The following is a 22,470-nucleotide window of genomic DNA, read 5'->3' on the forward strand; positions in this document are numbered from 1 at the left end:
TATGGAGTCTGAAAAGAGACAGATTTCAAGTTTGCGTGATTAGAAGCTCAGAGAATATTTCACTGCCAGTCAGAAAGCTGCTTACTTTTCTCCACATTAGGATTAGGGCTGCAACAAAACATCAGTCAAAATTTATTACTTCCAGAAATACACGTCATTTTTATGAAGAGTCATATTCAACTTTTTAGCAAACAGATTTATGTCAATGGAAGTAGATTTAATATTTATCAGAACTGAGCTAACAGACAATAACACCCAAAATGTTCCACTTTCATTTGGTTTTCAAAAATGTTGGATCCTGCTTTGGGTTGGATTGGGAGGATGGGGGGTGATGTCTACAATTTTTATGTCTATCTTTGTTTTGGTTGAACTAGCAATGTATTGTTGTCTTGTTCCAAAGGTCATTAATCGTGAAAGACAATGCTGCCAATGTCAGGCGTTTCTTCAAGAAAGAATTAGATTCATAGACATAAATCGGGTCACATGGGACGATTCTAACAGCTTTTTTTCCTGACATGTTTTATTCAAAGTTCATTTTACTCTCAAATGTCCTCAAAAGTTTACTCCTGAACAGTTTTCAGTAACTTTCCACAGAACATTTGAGATAGTCTCTAATAGATGCCCCACTATAGTAAAGCAAAACTGCAAAAACTGTTTAATTGCATGTAATTTAGACTTTACTGGAAGCACTTGAAGGCAACACGGTTGACGTTGTGGGATGAGAATTTGCTGCAACCTTTACATGTAGTTAGAGCTTTCACCCCTAGAGGGCAATGTGACCATAAACCCCTCTACGTGGATATTTTCTTACTACTCTTATGCTAAAAGTAAAAATACAAAGGATAGAATGAATTTATGACACATATTTCTAAAGTGTCCCGGCTATAAAAGAAAAATACATGGGAAAATAGAAATGAAAAATAAAAACAGATGGACAGAAGAAAGGAATAAATGAATAAAGGAAGAGGGTGAGGAAAGGCAGAAAGAAAAAGGAAACAGGGCAGAACAAAGGAAGAAAGGGATAAAAAATAAAAAAGGAATGAAGAAGATAAGCAGACGATAAAGAAAGAAAGTAAGTAAAAAGGAAGGAGTGAATGAAGGATAGAAAAATAAAGAGGAGAAAAAAGAATGAACAAAGGAAAAAGGGAAACAAGAAAGGAAGTAAGGAGACAAGACAGAAAAGAAGGAAGATGGATGGGAGAATACGTTGAAAGACGAATTTTTGACAATGTCTTGAATACAAATATTTTTCTTCTCCCTCTCTCTATTTATATATTTTTCTTTATCTTCACTTCTCCAGACTTGGAAACGCTTAAATCAAACTCCAGACTTCAATCGTCTGCGTAGGAGCTACTTGCAACCAAGTCACACATCCAGATCTTTCCTTTATATGTTCTTACAAAAGGCGCATGGTGCCAGTAACAAGATTTGTGTTGACTCAGCTCCGCTCTAAGACAAAACAAAACAGTTTCAGCCATGGTAGAGAAACATCCTATAAAAATGAGCATGTGTTGTCTTAAGATTTCAATAGATCACTTTGTCTCTAAAGACCTTTATCTATCGCAAATGGTTTCCTAAAGTGTTTTCCATCCTTTAATGTAACGTTGGTGTTTAATGTGACCAATCATTAAACCCACACCCACGGTTATTGTGAGAGGCTTCCGTTCCCATCACGACTCCAGGCCAGAATAAATACTGATTCAGTGCTTTCAGTAAATGGAAGTTGAGGGAACAATAGATGTCACCTTCCAATCTTTATTCATGGATAACAGCACATCAAGTGGCTATAGTTTTTATTCCAAAATAAACCATGTACCAACAAATACATATCTATTTTATTGGACGGTCCAAACTTCAACAACTTTTCAGTCTGTAGGCAGAAAGCATTTAATAAAAAACACATGTTCGGCTCCTCATTGATGTGATCGTTCAAGTGTGGGACGCGCTGCAAGCGAGTTTAGTAACAGGAGAGTTGGATTTCACACAGAGCACTGGGCTCTGTAAAGATCTGTAGTGCTGCTAAAACAAGCACTGCTGTTTTCTCCAAACTGATATCTTTGCTTGCTTTGTGCAGCCAACTGGTGTAAAAAAAACAAACAAAAAAAACTCCCCCTCCCCGGGGATCTGCACATGGTCATAGCTCAGTGCTTGGTTCTTTCCTGACTGGTTTCTCCTCTGCTGGAACACTGAACGCCACGTAGGGACACGTCCGGGAGTTCAGGCACACCAGTTTCTTCAGAGTGGCCGAGTTCACGATGTCGAAGCCGACCTTGCCTCCGAATGTGCTGGGCTTCCAGTATTCTGGGGAGCATATGGGGTTACCCAGGAGGCCTTTGAGGGAAAAGGGAGCGCCCATTTCCACCATGCTTTCTCCGAATATCGTCCCTGGTCGAGTCTTCTCCAGCAGTAACCCGGGGTAAAATTCAAGAGCGTCGATATCCCCATAGAACTCCTCGAGGGCGCTGGCTATCTCCTCGTTATCTGCAAAAAAGGGAAAAAAAAGGACCAGAAGTAACACTTAAAATGTACACTGATAGTACGGTAGGAGGAAGATGAGTAAATATGTCAATCTGACAGATGTGTGAATGTTAAGGTGCCAGATCAGTATAATATGTAACGCTTCAGAAGGCTACAGAAGAAGATGCTCTAAAATAGTTTAGCTTAAAAGACAATCATGTGCTAGAATGCCCTAGTCAAAGTCCAGACCCAAATCGAATTGAAAAGCTATCAAGAAAAAAAAACAGAGTTGCTCTTCATTCAATTTGACTGAACTTGAGCAACTATGAAAAGAAGAAAGAGCAAAGATTGAGGTGTGGAAAGCTGATGCTTACATAAAAAAAAAAAGTCAGCTTTCCTTTATTTGCATAAGATTTTAAAAATAAAGCATAATTTTCCTTCTACTTTACAAGTTAGCATCACTTTGAACTGCTGGTTTTAGTTCCATTAAAACAAGCTGGGACTTGTAATGTGACAGAAAGTGTTTGAGGAGTACAATAAAAAGCTGTCAGAGCAACACAATCATAGAAAAACTCCTTTGCACAGGTCAAATCCCAAACCCGGCCATTGACATTAAATGAAGACTGATTTTCTTCAATCCTTCCCCAAATATGACGCATGAAAGAAACTCAAACCTGGTTTTTTATTTGTTGCCAGGCTATAATATTACCGGAGCATTTAGCAGCAAGGCAGATGCTCCATTGCACTTGTTTTATGTGCTTTTCCTGGCTTTTCCCCATGAACAAAGTTTCAAAGCTGCATGTGTGGCGTTGGTGCTCTGAGCATTGCAGCACCACACACACACTCTTTCAGACATGAAATCAAGGGAGCTGCTGCTCTGAGTCTGACCTTTTCTGGCCTCTCAAAGAGAGCACTGTCATATTATGCACCCTCAAATATTTTGGACCCTGACTATGGTGGCCAGAGTTTTTTTTTTTTTTTATTCAGCCATAAATCTTCCTCGTTTCTGGAACTATTTGAAACAAAGACAAAATGTCTCCAAATGATTTTTTCATCAAATCTTAACATAAAATCCTAACGGTTCATCTCTCCTATTGCTACGGTTTGTAGGTCAACAGCCTTTTGCGCGTGTTTTCACAGACTCGCAGAAAGCTGCAAGGCTAGTTCCAGGTAGTTTGCACTTGGAGTTGCATGGGTTTCACAACAGCCGTCTGTCTTACCGGTGAAGTCTCTGAATGATGTGTATGGCTCGAGGTTAAAACGCTTCCTGTACTCGTTGAAAGGCTGGATCCGGAGCTCGCGGGACTCCTTTATCGTTCTCACGGCGACTTTGGAGACAATAGCGTTCATGTTGTGGCCTCCACCAATCTGCAGATTAAAAATATTAGAAATGTGTACAATTGTAAATGAATTGCTTAGTTACTTCTTGCAAGTCTTTTATTCCGCATTATTTTTCCCTAAAAAAACAAGCAAACAAAAAAGTATAAGAACAAAATCTGAACTATTTGTCAGTGAAATTTTAGTTTTATCCTGTTCTATTGTTTATTATGCAAGTCAAGTATTTGGTTTACATTAAAACCAAAATACTTTTAAATGTATAGCTTATATTTACATACTAACCATTGGTAGAACGGTATCAGTGCCTTTAACATTCAAATCATATTTGGATACCATGAGATTTTATTGATAGCGTCAGAGGGGTGGTGCAATAAACTGTGGGGTATTTTTCTTGGCACACCGGAGTATCAGCATTGTTTATAGCCTGCAGCCAACACTGTGTCTATGGATCTGCCGATTGCTGCTTCCAGTTGGATAATTCATCATGCCACAAGATAAAAACGACCTCCAACTGATTTCCTTATGAGTTTCCACAGTTGCCAGATCTCCATCCAACAGAGCATATTTACGGTGTGATGGAATGGAAGATGTCTGTGCAGATGACAAATCTGCTGCAGCCACTCCAAAAATCTCCAAAGGGATTTTTTAATTTTAGACACCTTGTTGAACAAAGGCTTAAGACAGTCCTGAAGACTGGCCCAACTTGTCATTATCTGTGCCTAATAAATTATTCAGTGAGATGCAGAGATGCATATCATACAAAAACCGTCGTTCTAGTTTTGTTGTTCTTGAGCAGAGGAAAACATTCCAGGATCCACTCGTATGAGATCTGGCATCCTCTTGAGGCTTACTTTGGGAAATGTCCAACAAAGTAAAACAACTTTTTCAACACCCATTTTTTTTTTTTTACACATCATGTCAACATATTATTAGTAATAATGCAGCAAAACAGGAAACAATGAATTAACGTCCAACAGCATCTCAGTTGCTTGCAAGACTTGCTGTCACACAAAAGCAGACAAACTAAAATGTTACACGTTGTGTACAACCACTACAAACAACCTAAGAATGTTTTACAGTCTGCAGAAAAAAAGGAGCTTAGAAACATGATGCAAACAAGAAAAAAAAACATTTTTAAAAATTTTTATTCTTATGCAATGTGGTCAAGAGTTAAGGAAACCAGTCGGAAGTCGTTTCGACGTTTCCTTCAGATCGCCGTTACCTGGCCGGCAACCTGCCGAGAGAAGGCATCCACCAGTTTCTCCACGCCGTAGTGTGTCAGGACAGACGTGTTGAAGAGGAACTGCGCGTACGTCAGCTCGTCTCCGTCGATGTGGAAGGTGTCGGGCATCAGCGGGTGCCAGTGGTAGAGCTGGCTGAATTCCAGCGCGATGCGGTTCCCGTACTGGAAGTGGGAGTGGAAGAGCAGGGTGGGATCGAACTTGAGCTGCAGCAGGTAGCCGCTCAGGTGCTGCACGTACTCCTCTATCACGATCCGTATGGTCTCGCCTGGAAATCAGACGGACGGTGATGGGCACCGCAAGTTCTGCACTCTGGATTTAATATAGTAGCTTTATGTGTTTGAAATCTTCTGCTTAATTTTGTACATTCACTGTGAAAACTGACAACAAAAGCACATAAAATGAAAAAACAAAAACAAAAAAAACAATACTCTAAAGTAGTGCTTCCCCACCCTGGTCCTCAGGGCACGCTGCCCCACATGTTTTAAATATTTCCTGCTTTAACACACCCGATTCAGATGACTGGAGTTCAGGGAAAACATGTTAATCAGACTTAAATTGAAATTAGGTGTGCTGGAGGAGGAAAACGCATAAAACATGCAGGCCTTGACAACCAGGGTTGGAGAAAAAAAACAAACTGCTGAACAAGCACATCCTGCTCGCTGCTTGGTTCTCACCCAGGAGCAGGAAAGGTGGTTCAGTCTCTGCTAACTGCACAGAAAGCTGCCTCCAGGCAAGAACTGATGCATTTAAAGGCTGTGAATGAAAGGTGGGCAAGTCTCTTCCCAGCAACAGAGTCTGAAAATGAATGTTTTACACCTAACACCGGCGTGCACATGGTGAAATCCTGCAAACAAAATCCACAGTCTGTGTTTCTTACTGACCATTCTGAGCTAATCACACCAACAATAAATAATTATCAAAAGAGTTCACGTCCGTGCCATTCGAGGAATAAGGAGCAATTTCTATACGTGAATAATTCATGTAGACTCTAGAATAAACATGTCTTCAAAAGTGTCGAGCTCACCGATGACGATAAGGCGGGTCGTTTGGAAGAGCTGCTCATCGTCCCAGGTCGGATGCTCTGCTTTCAGGACGTCACAGACTCTGTTGTGCTCCCTGAGCCACAGTGTGGCGTACAAACCCAAACCAGGAAGGAGCCCGAACACCTCCTGACCAATGGCCATCTGTCTCTCCGCCGGCACCCCGGGAGGGTAGCTCATCCTGATGGGAGCATCAACTACAGACGGAGGGTACATTTCTCCATCGACCAACTGATGGAGAAAAACAGGAATTAATTATGACACGGTCCATGTCTGGTAATTAGCTTCCCTGTTTCTGGCGACATGACCGTTGTTCGGCTTTTTTTTTTAGATCAATTGTACTTGGCTAAGAATCAGGAAAAAATAATTTTGACAAATAGAAAGTGAAAACACTGCCCTGAATGTGTTAAAAGACACGACATTATCTTATTGGTTCGATGCAAAAGCAACTGGAGAACTGAAACTATTATTTTCTGTTCTGATCTTGTTCCATGTGTTAAAGCCAACGCCGCACGTCTCACCTGATATTTCAGTTTTCCGTCTTTGAAAAGCCGGAGGTTGTGCTGACGTTCCAGGTTGTCTCCATAAATGTGGCCCGCATCCACCTGCACAAGTAACAAGATGAAACACGGATTAAGAGGAGGGAAATTTAACACACAGCTGACCAAGATCGGATTAAAATACTTTCTAAAAGGTTTGTTATTTTTCGCGGACTGACCCCGTGTGACAGAGCCTTGGTGAAGCCCAGACCCATGCGGTTGTAGGTCTTGAAGAACTGGTGGGTGAAGTGCTGAGCAAAGAAAGCAAACATCATATTGGAGCCCTGAGGGTCGGGCCTGAATGTCCTTCTTTTCAGCAGCTTCTCAACCAAAACCTCCGGGTCCGGGAGGCCTTTTTTGCCTGAATGAATTGAGAGAGAAAAAAAAAAAACACAAAACGTCACACACAAACATACATTTATTGGTAACATTTAAAGTTCTTCAAATAGGTGAGATTGTGAAAACATCTTTCATTCAGAGACTTCTATACACGAGCCTTTAATTTTTCTCTTGTCAGCTATGTTTTTGTTCTAGATTTGGATGTATGCTTGGTTTTTCAGGCACACATCCGAACGGAAACTTGTGAAATCTGCTTCCTGTAGGTTTAGGATCAATCTGACTGACATTTGGAGAAATTCATAACTTCATCCACCTTAAAAAAATCTCTCAATTTCACCTGAAGAGAAGTAACCCCGGTTTCACCTTGGATGTGATGTTTTTAAGGTGATGTTCACTGTAGTTTTTGGAATTGTGTCCCATAACTTCAAGGTGAGCCAACACATTTTCTCACAAGGTGCTGGGAGATTTTAGTCAGGCCTGGATTTATTTTTTTTTCTTTCTTTTTTTGAGCAATATGTTTCGTTCTCATAACCCCTGGCAAGTCCATAGAAAATATGGACATTTTTTTTTTTTTATCACATGTCCAACACAAATAGTCCTTTATGTAAAATCCTGCAGCTCTTTCCTTGTTGATGTTGGCATCTTGAAAGCCTCCCTGACCAGTTTCCTGCTTTCCTTTTCAAAAAAATCTCGGAAAAGTATCCAGTTTCTGTTACGTCACCGTTGGCCCACTTTTTCTCCAAATCTCGATGTCCAACTTTGCTGAAAACAATTGTTCAGATTTGTTAAATTTCTGCAAAAGGCTGCAAACAGGGTAATATATATATATATATATATATATATTTAAAATCCAACGAGAACAGCTGAGTTTTATTTCGAATTAGTCAGATTTAAAATAATAAAAACTCAAGGTGACTGAATGCTGAAAACGAACTGAATGATTATTCAGCAAAGTGTTAGTTCAATAGTGAGCATATCAAGACACCCTGGCCTTTCCCCTCACACATTTATCTGTTTTCCAGTTGAATTGTTACAACCCCTCACTTTGTGTGATGTCAAGTTTAAAACCAGTTGTTTTAAACTTCTTAAATATCGCTCCAATTCTTGATATGTACAAGTTTAGACCAGCAGAAACTTTTATATGGCAATTTCCTGATCACAAATCTGCTGTACTCGAATGCCTTGTCCTCTTTTCTTCACCACCTGAAGAAAGAAAGGTGAGAAATTTTCCAACATGTCATATCACACAATTACTAATTAAAAGTTGCTCGACAGTCCGATCAACTCAAACTCAGAGAGCATGTGTAACAACTTAACAGCGTGCATGAACAATTAAAAATAAAACTCCTGCTGACAGTCCTCAGCGCCTCAGACCTCACCTTTGACCCCTAGGGGCGTGGGGCAGTCCTCAGGCACAGGCGGCAGGATCCTAGTGTAGTAGCTGAGGTTGTAGTAGGACTCCCAGCTGATGTAGTTATATTTTGAATTGAACGTGGGAGGACTGGGGATCAGGTTGGACCTCACTGTTGACAAAAGGAAGAGAGCTAGCATAAATAAATGCTGTGCTCCGTGACCCCAGCGAATCTGTCTAAACGATCATCTGACCCGTCAGAACCAGCCGCATCAGGACGTTCCGTAAGAACGTGTTGTTGATGATGTCCCACAGCCAGTGGAAATGGGTGAGAATGTAGTGCACCACTTCTGGACTGGGCCTGAGGAACCGACGCACCCGCGTCCAAAGTTCAGCTATGATGAGGGGGCAAAAAAGGGAGGCGGGGGGGGGAAAGAGGAAGTAAACCCACTTTTTATTATTTTTTTATTTCAGTGTAAATGAGAACAACTGGGAATGTGGAGAGGAAATGTGCTTTACGTAGCTGAGTCATTATGTCATAGTCCATCAGGGGCCTTTGTAAGCCTTAACAGCTGAGGCCACCCACATCTCTGCATTCACCGACTTCATAAACTGGGTCTAACAACATGGTAACTCATTCTCATTATTGAGCTACAAATCCTGAATCCAGGATTTCCCTGTCAAAAAGATAAAACGCCTTCAAACCACAAGATCAACATTGGGCATGTTTTCCCAAGGGCTCTTAAGCACCAAAATGTAACTTATGGGAATCCTGCCCTTCATGAGGAGATTACTTTGTTACAAGAATTAAACTTATCTACCATCTTGGACCCCAGGGAACATGAATCAAAGGATTTTATTTTAGCATTGTGCGTCGGGCGGCACAGAGCGTCTGCTGAGGTGCTCTCCTTATTAAAAAGCATCAGTGTGGAGTCTGTCTCTGCTCTACAAATAATAATGAAATAATGACCTAAGTCAGACACTTACAAAATGTGACATACGAAAAAAAACAACAAAAAACCAAAACGTTATTTCCTACATGTCTGCTGCGGTCCCTTTGATCATGTGCCGAGATTTGTAACATACTGCAGCTGAAATGAGGTATTTCCATTCACTGTATGAAATGCCACATCATAGTTTCTCCTTTTTGAAGTCAGACTGAAGTCTTCCTGTCTGACATCAGTTAGCATTGCGTGCTCCGCCATAATGACAGCCGCTACATCTGGAGGAAAAAGAGGGAAGCTCCTAGCCCTCCCTTGTCAAATACAAAGTGAGGGGTGTGACGGCATCCGTTCTCCATTGTGTGTGTGTGTGTGTGTGTGTGTGTGTGATGCTCTTCATAAAAGAAATCACATCATAAAGGATGTGATTTCTTTTATGATAAAGGATACTGTATGAAAATATGGCTGTAAAAATGGTATATGCAACCAGTGACTCCTGCAAACACGACTCCACCGGTTTTCTGAGGGAGAATGGGCCAGGATTCCCGGAAACATTAAGGGAAAGTCATCCGAAAAGTCAGATCATAAAAAAACTATGTAGACGTTCACACCCAGCCCCTCTCCTCCGGCTCCTTTAACTCTGCTGGTCTTTTCCTTCCTCACTTTCCTCTCATTCCCCCCCCCCGCATCACCATTAAAAGTAATTGTTGCACTTTAAATGTCTGTCAGACTCAGAGTTTGCATAACCCCTGACTGCAAACCACAGCAGGGTGACTGTTTCGTGGAAATGAGAAGCAGACCAGTTCAGGCCTCTGCAGAAGAAATCAACAGATTAACTTCTGATCCAGCTGCTCTCCTGCTGGCACTTTCACCAGATTTTCCCCAAATATTTGGTCTAGACAAGGACGGCTTCGACTCCGTGAGCCAGGGAGCTTTGTTGCAATATAACAAGAATCCATCTTGATCCGTAAGCGACTCTTTGGAGAAAACACGGGTCTTGAATTCCTGAGCAGTGTAATAACGACGGAGGAAATGAGAGGAGGCCCTTTTGAAGATGAGTCGACTCACGGACGGTGCAGTTTTCTCCGTAGTATCCGGTGTGAGTGCAGTCACACTCATACTTGTCCTCGCCGTAGCGCACGCAGACGCTCCAGTGCTGACACGGGAGGTAACAGCATGGGTTCACTGTGGAAAACAGGAGGAAAACCTGAGTTACAAACTCTCCCATCTGGTCATAAAAAAGAAGGTGACTCATTCAGTGGTTATAAGCAGTCCCTGGCACACACTGCTGCCAAAAAGGCCAAGTTTTTGTAACATAATTAACCAAAATAAATTATTTCAAAAATCTTTCCGTTCTGAGACAAACACGCTGCATTAATGAACAAAAAAACACATTTTTAAAAGCTGCAGTAAACTGATTACATAAGTAAAACTTTGTTGGACCACCCTTTGAGTCCTTTCCAGGATTCATTCTTGCGTGCATGCCGTCAACTTTACATAGTGTAATTAAGGGTAAATAAAGTCCAGCTGTTCTAGTGGGATTTTCCTGATATTTGCTCATTTGCAGCTTTAGGTAAAGTCCAGTTTGTAGACAGGTTTGTTTGTACAGCTATATTCCCTCAAAAGACAAGATCATCTTTTGAAAACTACATTTTGCATTTGCTCAAGTTATAGAAATAACCTACTTAACAACACACCACATCACTAAAAAACCCACTAAATCCATGGTAAAGCAAGGTGGCGGTACCATCATGCTCTGGGATCACTTTTCTTCACTAACTAAACTTTTTGTCATGTTTAGTGAAGTGGAAGTGATATGCAAGTTAAAGAACAACACACAGAAAAAAAGGTTACACCAGAATTAAAGGAAATGTCAGTCTATCAACACCAATCGCTGGAAAATCTGTAGCGTCACCTGAAGAGGGCAGTGGTAGAGAGAAATCAACCCTGGAAAAAAAAAAAAAAGTGGGAAGCCTAATGTTGCCAAGTCAAGCTGTGGAATGCTGATACTCCAAACCAAATAACACAGAATGCCGAGGTTGGAGCGCACTTGACACAATACAGGTGGGAATTATTTTTGAAAAGATTCATCATGGTCAATTTCTTTTTTCCGTCACAAAAATAAGGCAACATGATAAACACACAAACCTTTTCGAACCATCACATAAAGCCAAAGGGTGGGGAACAGAAATCAGGCACTGTTGTTGCTGCCTCTCTCCATGTGAGCAGTTCTCGTTACTTGACACTAACTTACTTCCTACAGCACCATCTGTTCGGGTCAAGCCTGCCATAACGCTCCCAACTTCACACACAGCAGATATGTTTCGGAGACAGATGTGAAGTCTTATGAGCTTCAGGGATTTGTCTTTTAACCCTCAACAGGATCGCACTCTGACTTTCCTTTTGTCCCCTAGTTTAATTAAATTACATTTTTGTTCGTAATCTAGTAAGACAATCTCGACCGTGCGGGAAAACAGAACAATAACTGTGTGCAAAATCAGATAAAAGTACGGTTAAAATCGGTGTTTAAAAGGAATTGGATGGCTTCTTTAACATACTTGTGCAAACATGAACGCCTTCATTTAAAGCCAAGACTATTTCAAGGGAAAACTTCATTAATTTCTAATGAATAAACGATATCAAAGAAGAGTACAAGATGAAAACTGGACACAGCGATGTCAGAAGTTAGTTTGATTTAAAACGTATTTATTTGGTTTTGGGGTTTGTAGACCATTTCTTACACATCATGTCTGACAACTGCAAACAGAGAAGAAAATGATAAACTGTGACAAACCAACTACAGTACGTCTGCTAAACAATGTTATAAAACGATGTGATTTATTCTCCTGTTGTTTATTTAAGCCAAACTGTAAACTCGCCAAGTTAATCATGACTGGGTCTCATGTAACATTAACTCAGATTCAAATCGGTTGTAATTTATAGACCTCTAAACCAAAGTTCTGCCATTCAGACGGCGAGAAAACGTTTTTACCGTGAGAAATGTGCAGAGGTTCATGGCTGAAAATCTTCCCTCAGCCTGCAGGTAGACGACAGCCTTACGACTATTACTTTACAACCACAAACCTCTGGGGGTTGAGAGTATGCGTGAAACTGAATGAAAATGGTTTACTGGTTTTCAAGTTTTTTTATGTAAAAATCTGAAACATGTGGCATACATTTGTAATCTAGTAAAAAAAAAAAAGTTTAAGGGGTATAAACACTTCATCCCACCGTAAGTTTCAATGTTTCTTTCTGTTTTTTACTTGGTTTATGTGAAGCACAAACTCAACAGCTATGCCGCAGCCAAACATTTGCCCACTCACGCTCATCTTTGCACAACTGCCTTGGAACAGTACACAACATTCCCACACATGAAACAAAATTTATTTATTTTTTCCCCCCACTTTAGTTTTCTTTCGAATCAAACAATATCAACACAATGAGTTGATTAGTTCGCTGCAGTGGCGCCGGCACCCAGACTGCGTTACCTAACAGCTTCCTACTGTTACCAGTCGGTGCATTCAGACAAGCTGCAGATTGATGGAGGATTTAATGTAGCGGAAGATAACACACACTTAGAAATAATCATTAACTTTCCTTTTTACAAGTCAAGTGAAGCAGGCGGCGCATAACACAACCCACATGAAAAGCGCATTGTTTGTCCGTGGAGAGAAGAAAGGCGAGAAACAAAGAGGAGGGGATCGAGTTTCTGTGGCATAAATTAACTGGTTCACACAGGCTTTTTGTGGGATGACGGAGACTTTTGTAAATCATTGCCTAAGGCTCTGCATCACACTGCATGACTCTGTAGGTACGCTCACAGTGAGAGATGGGTGGTGAACCATGAAATATCCAAACACTTCCTACGTTCTGTGAAGGTGGTTTTATGCAGTTCACTGTTCATGCAAAGATACGCCGCCACCATAACCCCTCTCTCTGAGCCTTATCAGAACCAGGAATCACACCTGACAGCTATATAAACTCGACCGAAGACCATCTGATTTCTCGGGTCAAAACGGATTCGAATCTTGTTTTAGCTTGACCTGAAATGAACCACAAACACGAATGAACCACAAACTTCTGAGATGAGTTGTTCCAGGTAAAACGATCCAGAGCGAGATGGCACAGGAGGCGTGAGAGGGGGATGTGTCCGTGCAAGACGGACTGGAAAAGTCTGACTAAGATGAACAAATACTTGGAATTTCCCCCCAATACCGAGTATTTGCTAAAAGCTGAAATTGTGCTTGTATTGTGATTGGATGAATGACATTCAGATTTATGACTATTTGGCCTGAGGTATTTTATTGATTTATTTGTTTATTTAGAAGATTTTAAGAGAATGCGCTGTCAGAGTTTTGCATGTGATTGATTTGCTTGGCAGTAACTTTCATTTAAACATTCCATAATTCCTAATGCAGTGATTCTGTTTACAGATTGGATCACATCAGATTAAGTCAGGGCAAAACAAATGACGATAAGTAGATGATGAAAAAGATTTTCCTTTTGTTTTTGATTTCAACTTTCAAAAGAAAATTAAACTATTCATGAAACCAACATTTTCTCAGCGACAATCTCAGTGATGTTTTTAAATAGCACCAGAATCATGTTTGCTTTAATTTCAGAATTATCCACTTAGTTGGTTTTTGAACAGATATCCTTCTGTGACGACAATCATAACATCAGAACCTTCCCCCCTTTGGTTTTCATCTTTCTTAAAAGCTTAAAAAGAAAATTGCGTCAAACTTCCACATGCAACTGCATCTGATGCTCGCTAAAACAGCAGGACTCTCTACCTGCCAAGACATGCCTTTGTTTTCTTGGCTCCAGGAATGTCTGATACCCCCACACCAACCTAACCTGCCATGTTCAGATTAAGAACTGACAAAACCAAGAGGGATCACGAAAACAAGAGCTCCGCTTTAAACTCCACGTGTGTTTTCCGAAGCTCCTCTGAGACTAACATCGTGGGTTTATAACCCACTAACCTCCTACCCACCTGTGCTGGTCGTAACCTCATCTCCCCGGCATCCGGGCTCCCGCAGGAGCAAGAGAAGAGCACAAACTGATCCAAGGATAGAGGCTTTGGAGAGAGAGAGAGGGAGGTAGAGAGAGAGAAAAGAAAGGATTAAATCAGTTTTAACAACTCAACACATGGCGAAAATAGAGGTAATAACTACACTGACCATAGCTTGAGATCCTAATGCATGCTGATACAAGAGGGGCACAAACGGGGGCTGCAGCTGCATACGCTTACCTCTCATTACAGCAGCCTCAGTTCAGGAGGATGTCATTCCAATTTATAAAAACAGCAGGAGAGGTGCAATAATACAGCAGGCAGGATGAGAGTCAGAGGAAGGAGACTCAGCAGCTGAAGGACAGAGTGAGAGCAACTGGACTAGCTGTCCAACAGGTCGCCTCCCATTTCTGAGAACTGCTGTCCCACCACCTCCCATCAGATGGGAAGAGACAGAAAGGTGGCCGCTCTTTATTGCCTCCTGCTGGTGGAATGTAATGAGTCTCACCCCTTCTTCCTGGAAAATTATTTATTGCCCAATAAACCAATAAAGTTTTGGGGTTTTTTTTAGATTCCCATTTACTGCACTTTTACAAACATTTTCTCAATTATTCACTAACCTTACATCAACTAAGTGCATGTGAAAACCAAAAACATAAGGCAATCTGACATGTCCTTCAGGAAACCAAACTCCTACCTTAAAGTCTGGCAACTGCAATCATTGCAGCAATCTATCACCACCCAGCAAGACAGTAAAATAGATTGTAGTCTAAGTAATGGGAACAACTCGAAACTAGAGGCTGGCCAGCAGCACCGCTTTGCCAGAGGTGGAGGAGTGTGCTGGTTGTGTAAAACAGAGAAACCAGGCACCAGTTTGCAGAAGAATGTTGGGAAATGCTGCTGGGCTTATCTGTGACCGAAACCAGACCAACGTTATGGGTTAGAGGTCAGCGTGCCAGATCTCAATAGATAAAATATTTACATTTGTTGGAAAACCATTAGCATCTTTATGTGTAATCTGTTGGTTCCTCGTTTGAAGTAACACATCTGGGTTTTTTTTTTTACTTGACTTAACGTTAGGTCACTTTGGAGGTAATTTGCTTTTCTTTATATGGATGCCTCCGCTGACATTTTCCAGCCTTACTCATAAAATTTAATCATTTGACTCACTTGTAAACAGACGGTCATCTTCGGAGAAGTTTCAGCATTGTTTGGTGCTTTATAAATATTTACTTGTTTCATAGACTCCCACCCCGCCCCCAAAAAATTCATCTCCCAGCTGGATTTTTCCAGATTGCATAAACATGGCTGCTGCCTCAACCTGAAGGAAATTCATCCCTGGCAGATATGCAAGAGCAAAATGCAGACTCAAAGTCCTCAGCTCAGCAGAGCAGGGATGTTTTCTCTGCCTGTTGAAGCAATTTCTGCCCAAAAGCTGCTGCTGGCTGCATGAACTGTTAGTGTTGCGCAAAACAAATTCTGTGTCCAGCATCCAAATGGAAACGGCTCAAATCATAAATGGATGACTTTACTCAAGAGATCCAAAGTCAAAAACTCAATTACAGAAACCTTTCAAGGATCAGTAAACTGTTAACATGCTTTATTTTTGCCAGATGAGATTTAAATTCAGGTTTAGAGCTTTACTATAATTGTACATCACCAACTATTTCAATTTGACAGTTTCTCAAACTCAAAAGATGTAAATAATTATGCTGCATGTCAAACTTTAATTGTACATCTACAATTATAGTAAAGATGGAGTACAAAGGCCTCATTACAAATGCTATTTTGCTCAACTTTAAAGTATTAACAGATAAGCCTTTATTTGTACTTTTAGCAGACATTTTAGATTTTTACTGAGACCACTTATATTTTCAATTTAAAAAAAGATACATTTCATTAGCTAATGATAATTAGATGTGACCCATATAAAGATGGGACCAATGAAAGTGTGTTCTGCACTTTCATTGAGATTCTCAGGAGTGAATCTGTCTTAAATGGATAATCAGATTCCCCTTTCCACAAACAGTATGTGGCACTTCTAAGACAGAAGGAACACATTAAGAATTCAGACCTTAAAATTTAATTTATCTCTTAATTAAAGACAATAATTTATATTTACTTTGAAAAACATACTAAATGCAGCAGTCTAACATCAGACCTCAGATTCATCCCCTATGGCAGTGTTTCCCAACCCTGGTCCTCAAGGCACACTGACCTGCATGTTTTAGATGTTCCCCTGCTTCAACACACCTCATTCAGATGATTGCAGTTCAGCAAACACCTCCTAATTGAAATCACCTGTGCTGAAGCAAGGAAGCACCTAAAACATGCAGGGTAGTGTGCCTTGAGGACCAGGGTTGGGAAACACTGCCCTATGGAAAGCATTTGGGCTCAATCTCCCTCTACAACATGTAATCCATGGAATGATAACTGGACAGCACTGAAAAAGCAAGTTATCTTCAAACCACCAGCAGTCTCCTGGAGACATACTTTGTAAACAAATCCAAATAAAGTTAGACTAAATCATAATCTGAAAATCAGATACAACTTGGCCACCCAGAAGCGAACACAAAGTTCTGGCCTCAAACTGGTCCACCCCATGCTCATCGGCCCCCAGATAAAAGTGGAAAAAGACACGACGCCGAAACTCCAATTTATCATCACATTTATTAAACCAAAAATGTGTCATTTAGGATGAGCTGGAGGCAGCCACTGCAGCACGTCTGGGCTTGGGGGTAGTGCCTTCCCGGAAACCATTCCTGCAAAAAAATAATAAAAAAAAGTTAAAGCCATTTAACATTAACTTAAACTCATGATACTGGTTAAATGTATCAGTTTGTAACAGTTGATAATTAAGGACATTAAGGATATTTGTTATTCCTATTTCAAAAAAATAATAAAAACACCAGGCACCCTTTCCTATAAAAAAGGAGTGATCTTGCTGCAAAACAGCCAACAAGACTGATAAAACATGCTTAAGGTAAATTAACATCTATTTAAAGATGGAACAGAGATCACCAGGATCTAATGTCACAAACTGTCAGGTTAGCCCCGCCCCCATCAGGACAATTAGGTAATGAACAATGAAAATTCAAATAGCTTCATTTCCTTGCAAAAAACAATAATCCTCAATTTTTTGTCAAAAGTATAAAACCATGAATAACTAGTGACATGATTTACACTTAGAAATGTTCCCTCCTAATTTCCTGTTTTGCCAGACAGCTGAAATATGTAGTCAATCTTCTAAAGTTCAAATAGCAGCAAATAAGATTTTTAACTAAATTCATAAATTACCAACATTTTAAATGAACCAATATACATTTTTAAAAACCTGCAAGATATTTAAAGCAACTAACAATTGTGCATATGAAAATAAAATCTTCTCTAAAGGGAATCCAAAGAAAATAAATGTTCCTGATCTAAATATTGTTTATTTCTCCATCAAAGGTCATGAAGTTCAGCATCAGGTTTTCCCAGTAGTGAATCTTTTTGTCTTAAATGGATAATCAGATTCCCCTTTCCACAAACATTTCTAAGAGTGGAGAGAAAAAACTAAATTATGCTGCTTGTCAAACTATAAATGGAAGTGGGGCTTCTAGATGAAAGGCTGATGTTTTCCATTTATGACTAAAGTAAATAAAATAGATAAATCCTCCTTACAGTCTACCTGTATGATCATTTCCCCTTGGATATTTAGTTTAGAGCCATCTCCAGGTAAACTAAGAAAAACTCGTACATCCACTTAAGGAAACAAATTTGTTTGGTCAAAACCACTTATATCAAAGTTTTTGCTTAGAACGTTTTCACTAAAACCAAACTCGAAAGACGTAAACAATGTGGTTAGAAATTCTGCCTAATTTCCCAAAATTCTGGTTTAACATTTATAACGAATAAAACCATGCAAACAGTGTCTATTTGTATACAAGTCTTAACCGTTCTGTGGATTAAAAGTTAGCGGGAGGAATCTTGCTTATATTTCCTGCAGGGAATATCAACAACCCCCAGTGTTTGCAATTGGTTACGATTTGACAGTGTTTCTCTAACCCAACAATTTGTGATGTTAACACAGTCAGTGAAGCTTTTCCTAATATCCAAGTCTCATTGGGCCAACTTTTTTTTTTAATCATCATTCATCTTTTTTGTGCATTTCCACACATTCATTAAGATACTTTAACTCCAACTTAAGTGAGGAACACAGAGGAAACTACAGGCACAATGTGTTTAAACACAGGAAACTATGTTTTAACCTGACATTTGTTACTTTTTTTTTCAATAACAAAATCACTTTTGTTTTTTACTGTGATCTAAACTGAACAAGCATTTTTCCTCCCACGTGCACTCCTCACCTGAATCTGCGGTAGACAACCTTCAGGTGCCTCAGACGGCCGGTTCCAGTGGTGTTCCTCCTCTTAGCCTTAGCGCTCCAGTTGTCTAGAATCAAAATAAGATCCTACTTTGTTAAAAAAATAAAATAAAATCCTCGAGATATACAGGAAATACCTATCAAGTGAAGTTTAAGCTAAAACATCCCCAACACGGGACATACAATATATCCTACACAACTTACATTTTCTCTTGCGCTTCTCGGGGTAGCCACACTTGCCGCAGGAAGACTTCTGCAGATGATAGGCCTTGGCTCCACAACGACGGCACAGGGTGTGCGTCTTGTTTCGGCGCTTACCGAATGACGATGTTCCCTTGGTCTGAGGAGGGAGAAGAGATCAGGGAGGTCAGAGTCGTACTCTTTAAAAACTTTAAAGTCACGTTAAAATCGAGTAATGTCTTGTCTCAGTACAAATAAATGAATCACAGAAAGTCATTGGTTCAGACATTTGTTTGGTAGCATCATTGACAAGACTTTACCACGCACACATAGTTGGTTGTGATTCAACACCAACCTCAAATGGCTTATTTATAATAATAGCAAGCGTCAGTCTCAGTATCCAATTTTCACAAACTTGTACGGGCAATGAATTAAGGGCTTACTAAAGTAAACACTCGACACAAATGAATAGCCACGCCATAGGTTAGTTTAACACATGCTTAGTATTTATACAAAACTCTTTAAACTGAATTAAGATCCGCAAAGTAAGTTATTCCACGTCATTCTTCTTAACTTAATCTCATTTCAGGTACTGCAGACTTGACGCTAACGCTAGCGAACAATGCTACTAAGATGCTGCGGAAACGTATTATAATTTCATAAAACGATTAGATTTTTCTTATAAATACTTTAACTAAAAGGTGCCGCTACTTATAAGCCATCAGAAAAGTGTCAGTTTGTCTCAAATAAACGTTTGATTAAGCAGATGTTAAAAGATTTCTCTTTGTCAGCGTTGCTTCTCACCATTTTCGCCCAGTGGCTGTGGGAAAAGAGACCGGAAGAGAACCCGGTACGGCATCAAATCACATCCGTGCTACGTCCGGGGGTAGCAGAGAAATGAGTCCGTCTTGCTACTTGGAGGGAGAAAAAAAATCCTCCATAAGTAATCAAAAATAGGGTTTTAACCCTTGTGTTTAGAAATGGGGTCCAACCGACCCTACACACGTAAAACATGTATCATTTGCCACAGTCCTCTTCGTTTGCCTCAGTCCTCGCACGCACAAGGGTTAATTAAACAACAACGTTGTTTATGTGTTGTAAAGCCTTTTGCAGGAGCCAATGAAGATCTACATGTATTTATTTGCATAATCCATGTGTGTGCTATAAAACACGTACAATAAATACAGAAAATTGGCTAATTCACGTTTTACACCACAGAAAATGCAATATCAAATCCTATTTGTGGATCTACAATAAAGTTTTGTTTAAAAAATAAAATAAAGAAAAAACCACACACTACATAGACGTCGTAGCAACTTCTTTTATTAAACAAATGTCTTAAACTCAAGTAACTTCTATGACATTATATAATGTTAACAGTAACAGTAAAGATAAATATAGAGAAATAAATACATAAAATACATTTTTGAAAATTTGAGTAAATGAAATATGTTTCTAAGTGGCTCAAATTAGATATCGACCAGATCTTTGTAACTTAACCCCACAAAATATACATACATACATACATACATACATACATACATACATACATACATACATACATACATACATACATACATACATACATACATCAGATATGGAACATAGCCTGGATATATACTTTTGTTGTACATTTTAGTTTTTTGAGTGTGTATGAATGTTTAACATATACTTACTTTAAAAACATGAGTAAGCTTTTGCCCCTCAATACTAAGGCCAAATATAGCGACATTGTAGGTTTCATTTATGCTTTTCAAAAAATCTCTGTTCCTATCATATTGTTGGTTGTTTATTTTGTGATATTTGTGTGTTTGTTTCAAGGTGTGTGTGTGTGTAGGTGTGTGTAGGTGTGTGTGTGTGTGTGTGTGTGTGTGTGTGTGTGTGTGTGTGTGTGTGTGTGTGTGTGTGTGTGTGTGTGGAGGGGTATAGGGTCGGGAAGTGAGCTCAAGATATTGAAAAACAATTGTTTGGAGAATTTTTCAAAAATTCTGTGATATACTGACTTTCACTTAACTAACAGTTTATCTTTTTTATAAATCAGCAACCTCACAGTCTACTTCATGAATGCCCTTTGCTACTTCATGCTTATATTATAAATCACTGGCAACATTTTCAAAGAACTTTTGAGTGAATAAAATAAGATATGACAGACAAGATTTGAAATAGTTTGCATTGCTGTGGGGATTGCTTATTTATTGATCAGATCAGATAATTTCTTGATCACGGTAAGGTTGAACTTTGTTTTGGTCTGGATTTTAAAGGTGTTTGACTCACTAACCATAATGCTTTTAGTCAAAACTGATCAAGCATAATTTTTTTAGAGCAAAGTTTAGAGTGATGTAAATTCTATCTTTTGAAATGTGAACAATATGTTGTCATAAGTGGCAATAAATCATTGTAAATAAAAAAATTACAGGTGTACTTGTAAGGTTCAAGTCTTAGTCCACTTATTTTTAACTTATATGAAAATTAATTATAATTTTTAATATCTTAATCCAGGTTTTTGAATGTATTTTGAGAACAGGAGGGACATTGCACCAGTTTTAACACAACTGAATTTGCTGGGGCACGGTTTGAAAGACATGCCTCTCAGTAACTGCAAGTAAAAATGTTAATTTATTTCCCTTCCATGGTCACACCTTGTAAAACAATAAAATGCAAATAAAATCCAAAGGACAATGAGGAATTATCACACAAATCTAAAAATATTGAGCCAGTCAGTCAATCAATTAATCCGGCTTTACTTACAAAGCAATTCTATAACACGGGAAAAAGGCAACTCACAATGATTTACAGACGAGGTATGTCTTACAATCATGTTGGATTCTCATTTAAATTTGACAAACATATCAGGATGTTAAGCAGTCGCAAAAGTGAACGTGCATACTTTTAGACTAATTAAAGAGTCTAGCATTTCATGCCTTCACTGTTTTCTTATTTAATTTACGTTGTTAATGTCCGTAGAAAATGCTCCTGATTGTGATTTCAAAAGCAGAATGAAGGTTTGATGTACATCCACAGTCTTTTAAAGAACATGGGATCAGTGTAGAACCGTTGAAATCACTGAATATTGTTCTACACTACATTGTTTAGATTCTGAACAGCAGCTGACCTGACACCATTCAGTCCACAGGAGTGTAGCATGGCTTGTAATTGGGGCAGCACAAATTGATTTTTATGCTGCCCCCTGTCACAATGGCATCCTGGGCAGTGAGCCATTGCCGGTGGAGGAAGGAGGCTGTAAAATCTTTATATTTAGCATCATCCCTGGTGCCCTTTATAGCTTGCAATCAAGCTCACATCGTACCAGGACAGTTTGGGAGCAGCCTCTCCACAATTCCCTGCACCCGTGTGACCTAGATAGTCGAAGATGTTGTGAGTGCGCCGGTGCATCCTTGAATAGCAGTCCATGACCTTGGGCTTTCGCTGAGTAAGGACCATGTGAGAGGAGCGCGGCGCGCTCCCGTCAGCCTGGCTGAGAAAAGGCGCATCCTCCCTTTTTTCATTGCAGTCACGTCTCCTTGCACAGATTTGAGATGAGGCACAAAGGGATGTGAATTTATCCTGTCAATATTATGTCAGCAGATTAGTGTTGGCCAACAGGAGGGTGAAGCCTCACATCGTATTTTGCGTATCCCTCCAAATTTAACCCTTCGGGGGG

At 39.7% G+C, this 22,470-nt stretch overlaps 2 protein-coding genes and 1 non-coding gene across 3 annotated transcripts; all 3 read right to left on the reverse strand.

The window, feature by feature from the left end:
- Positions 1-1,741: 1,741 nt before the first annotated feature.
- Positions 1,742-14,673, reverse strand: LOC106931073 (prostaglandin G/H synthase 1). Its single transcript, XM_015009016.2, has 11 exons — positions 14,504-14,673; positions 14,246-14,329; positions 10,318-10,434; positions 8,563-8,703; positions 8,337-8,480; positions 6,798-6,979; positions 6,601-6,684; positions 6,064-6,310; positions 5,018-5,304; positions 3,678-3,825; positions 1,742-2,481 (listed from the first exon to the last, which is right to left on the reverse strand). The coding sequence occupies exons 1-11, from the start codon at positions 14,508-14,510 to the stop codon at positions 2,135-2,137; spliced, it is 1,788 nt and encodes a 595-aa protein (XP_014864502.2). The 5' UTR covers positions 14,511-14,673; the 3' UTR covers positions 1,742-2,134.
- A 2,241-nt stretch (positions 14,674-16,914) lies between these two features.
- On the reverse strand, positions 16,915-19,723 carry rpl37 (ribosomal protein L37). The gene is made up of 4 exons (XM_015009017.2): positions 19,614-19,723; positions 18,834-18,969; positions 18,613-18,697; positions 16,915-17,025 (listed from the first exon to the last, which is right to left on the reverse strand). Exons 1-4 carry the CDS (start codon positions 19,614-19,616, stop codon positions 16,956-16,958), a joined length of 294 nt encoding a protein of 97 aa, XP_014864503.1. The 5' UTR covers positions 19,617-19,723; the 3' UTR covers positions 16,915-16,955.
- Positions 19,047-19,124, reverse strand: LOC148155981 (small nucleolar RNA SNORD72). The gene has a single exon (XR_015764966.1). It is a non-coding gene; the product is annotated as a small nucleolar RNA SNORD72 (small nucleolar RNA).
- Positions 19,724-22,470: the final 2,747 nt, after the last annotated feature.

Source organism: Poecilia mexicana, unplaced genomic scaffold, assembly GCF_051168715.1.
Source record: "Poecilia mexicana isolate PSO_F unplaced genomic scaffold, ASM5116871v1 scaffold_12, whole genome shotgun sequence".
Classification (NCBI taxonomy): domain Eukaryota; kingdom Metazoa; phylum Chordata; class Actinopteri; order Cyprinodontiformes; family Poeciliidae; genus Poecilia; species Poecilia mexicana.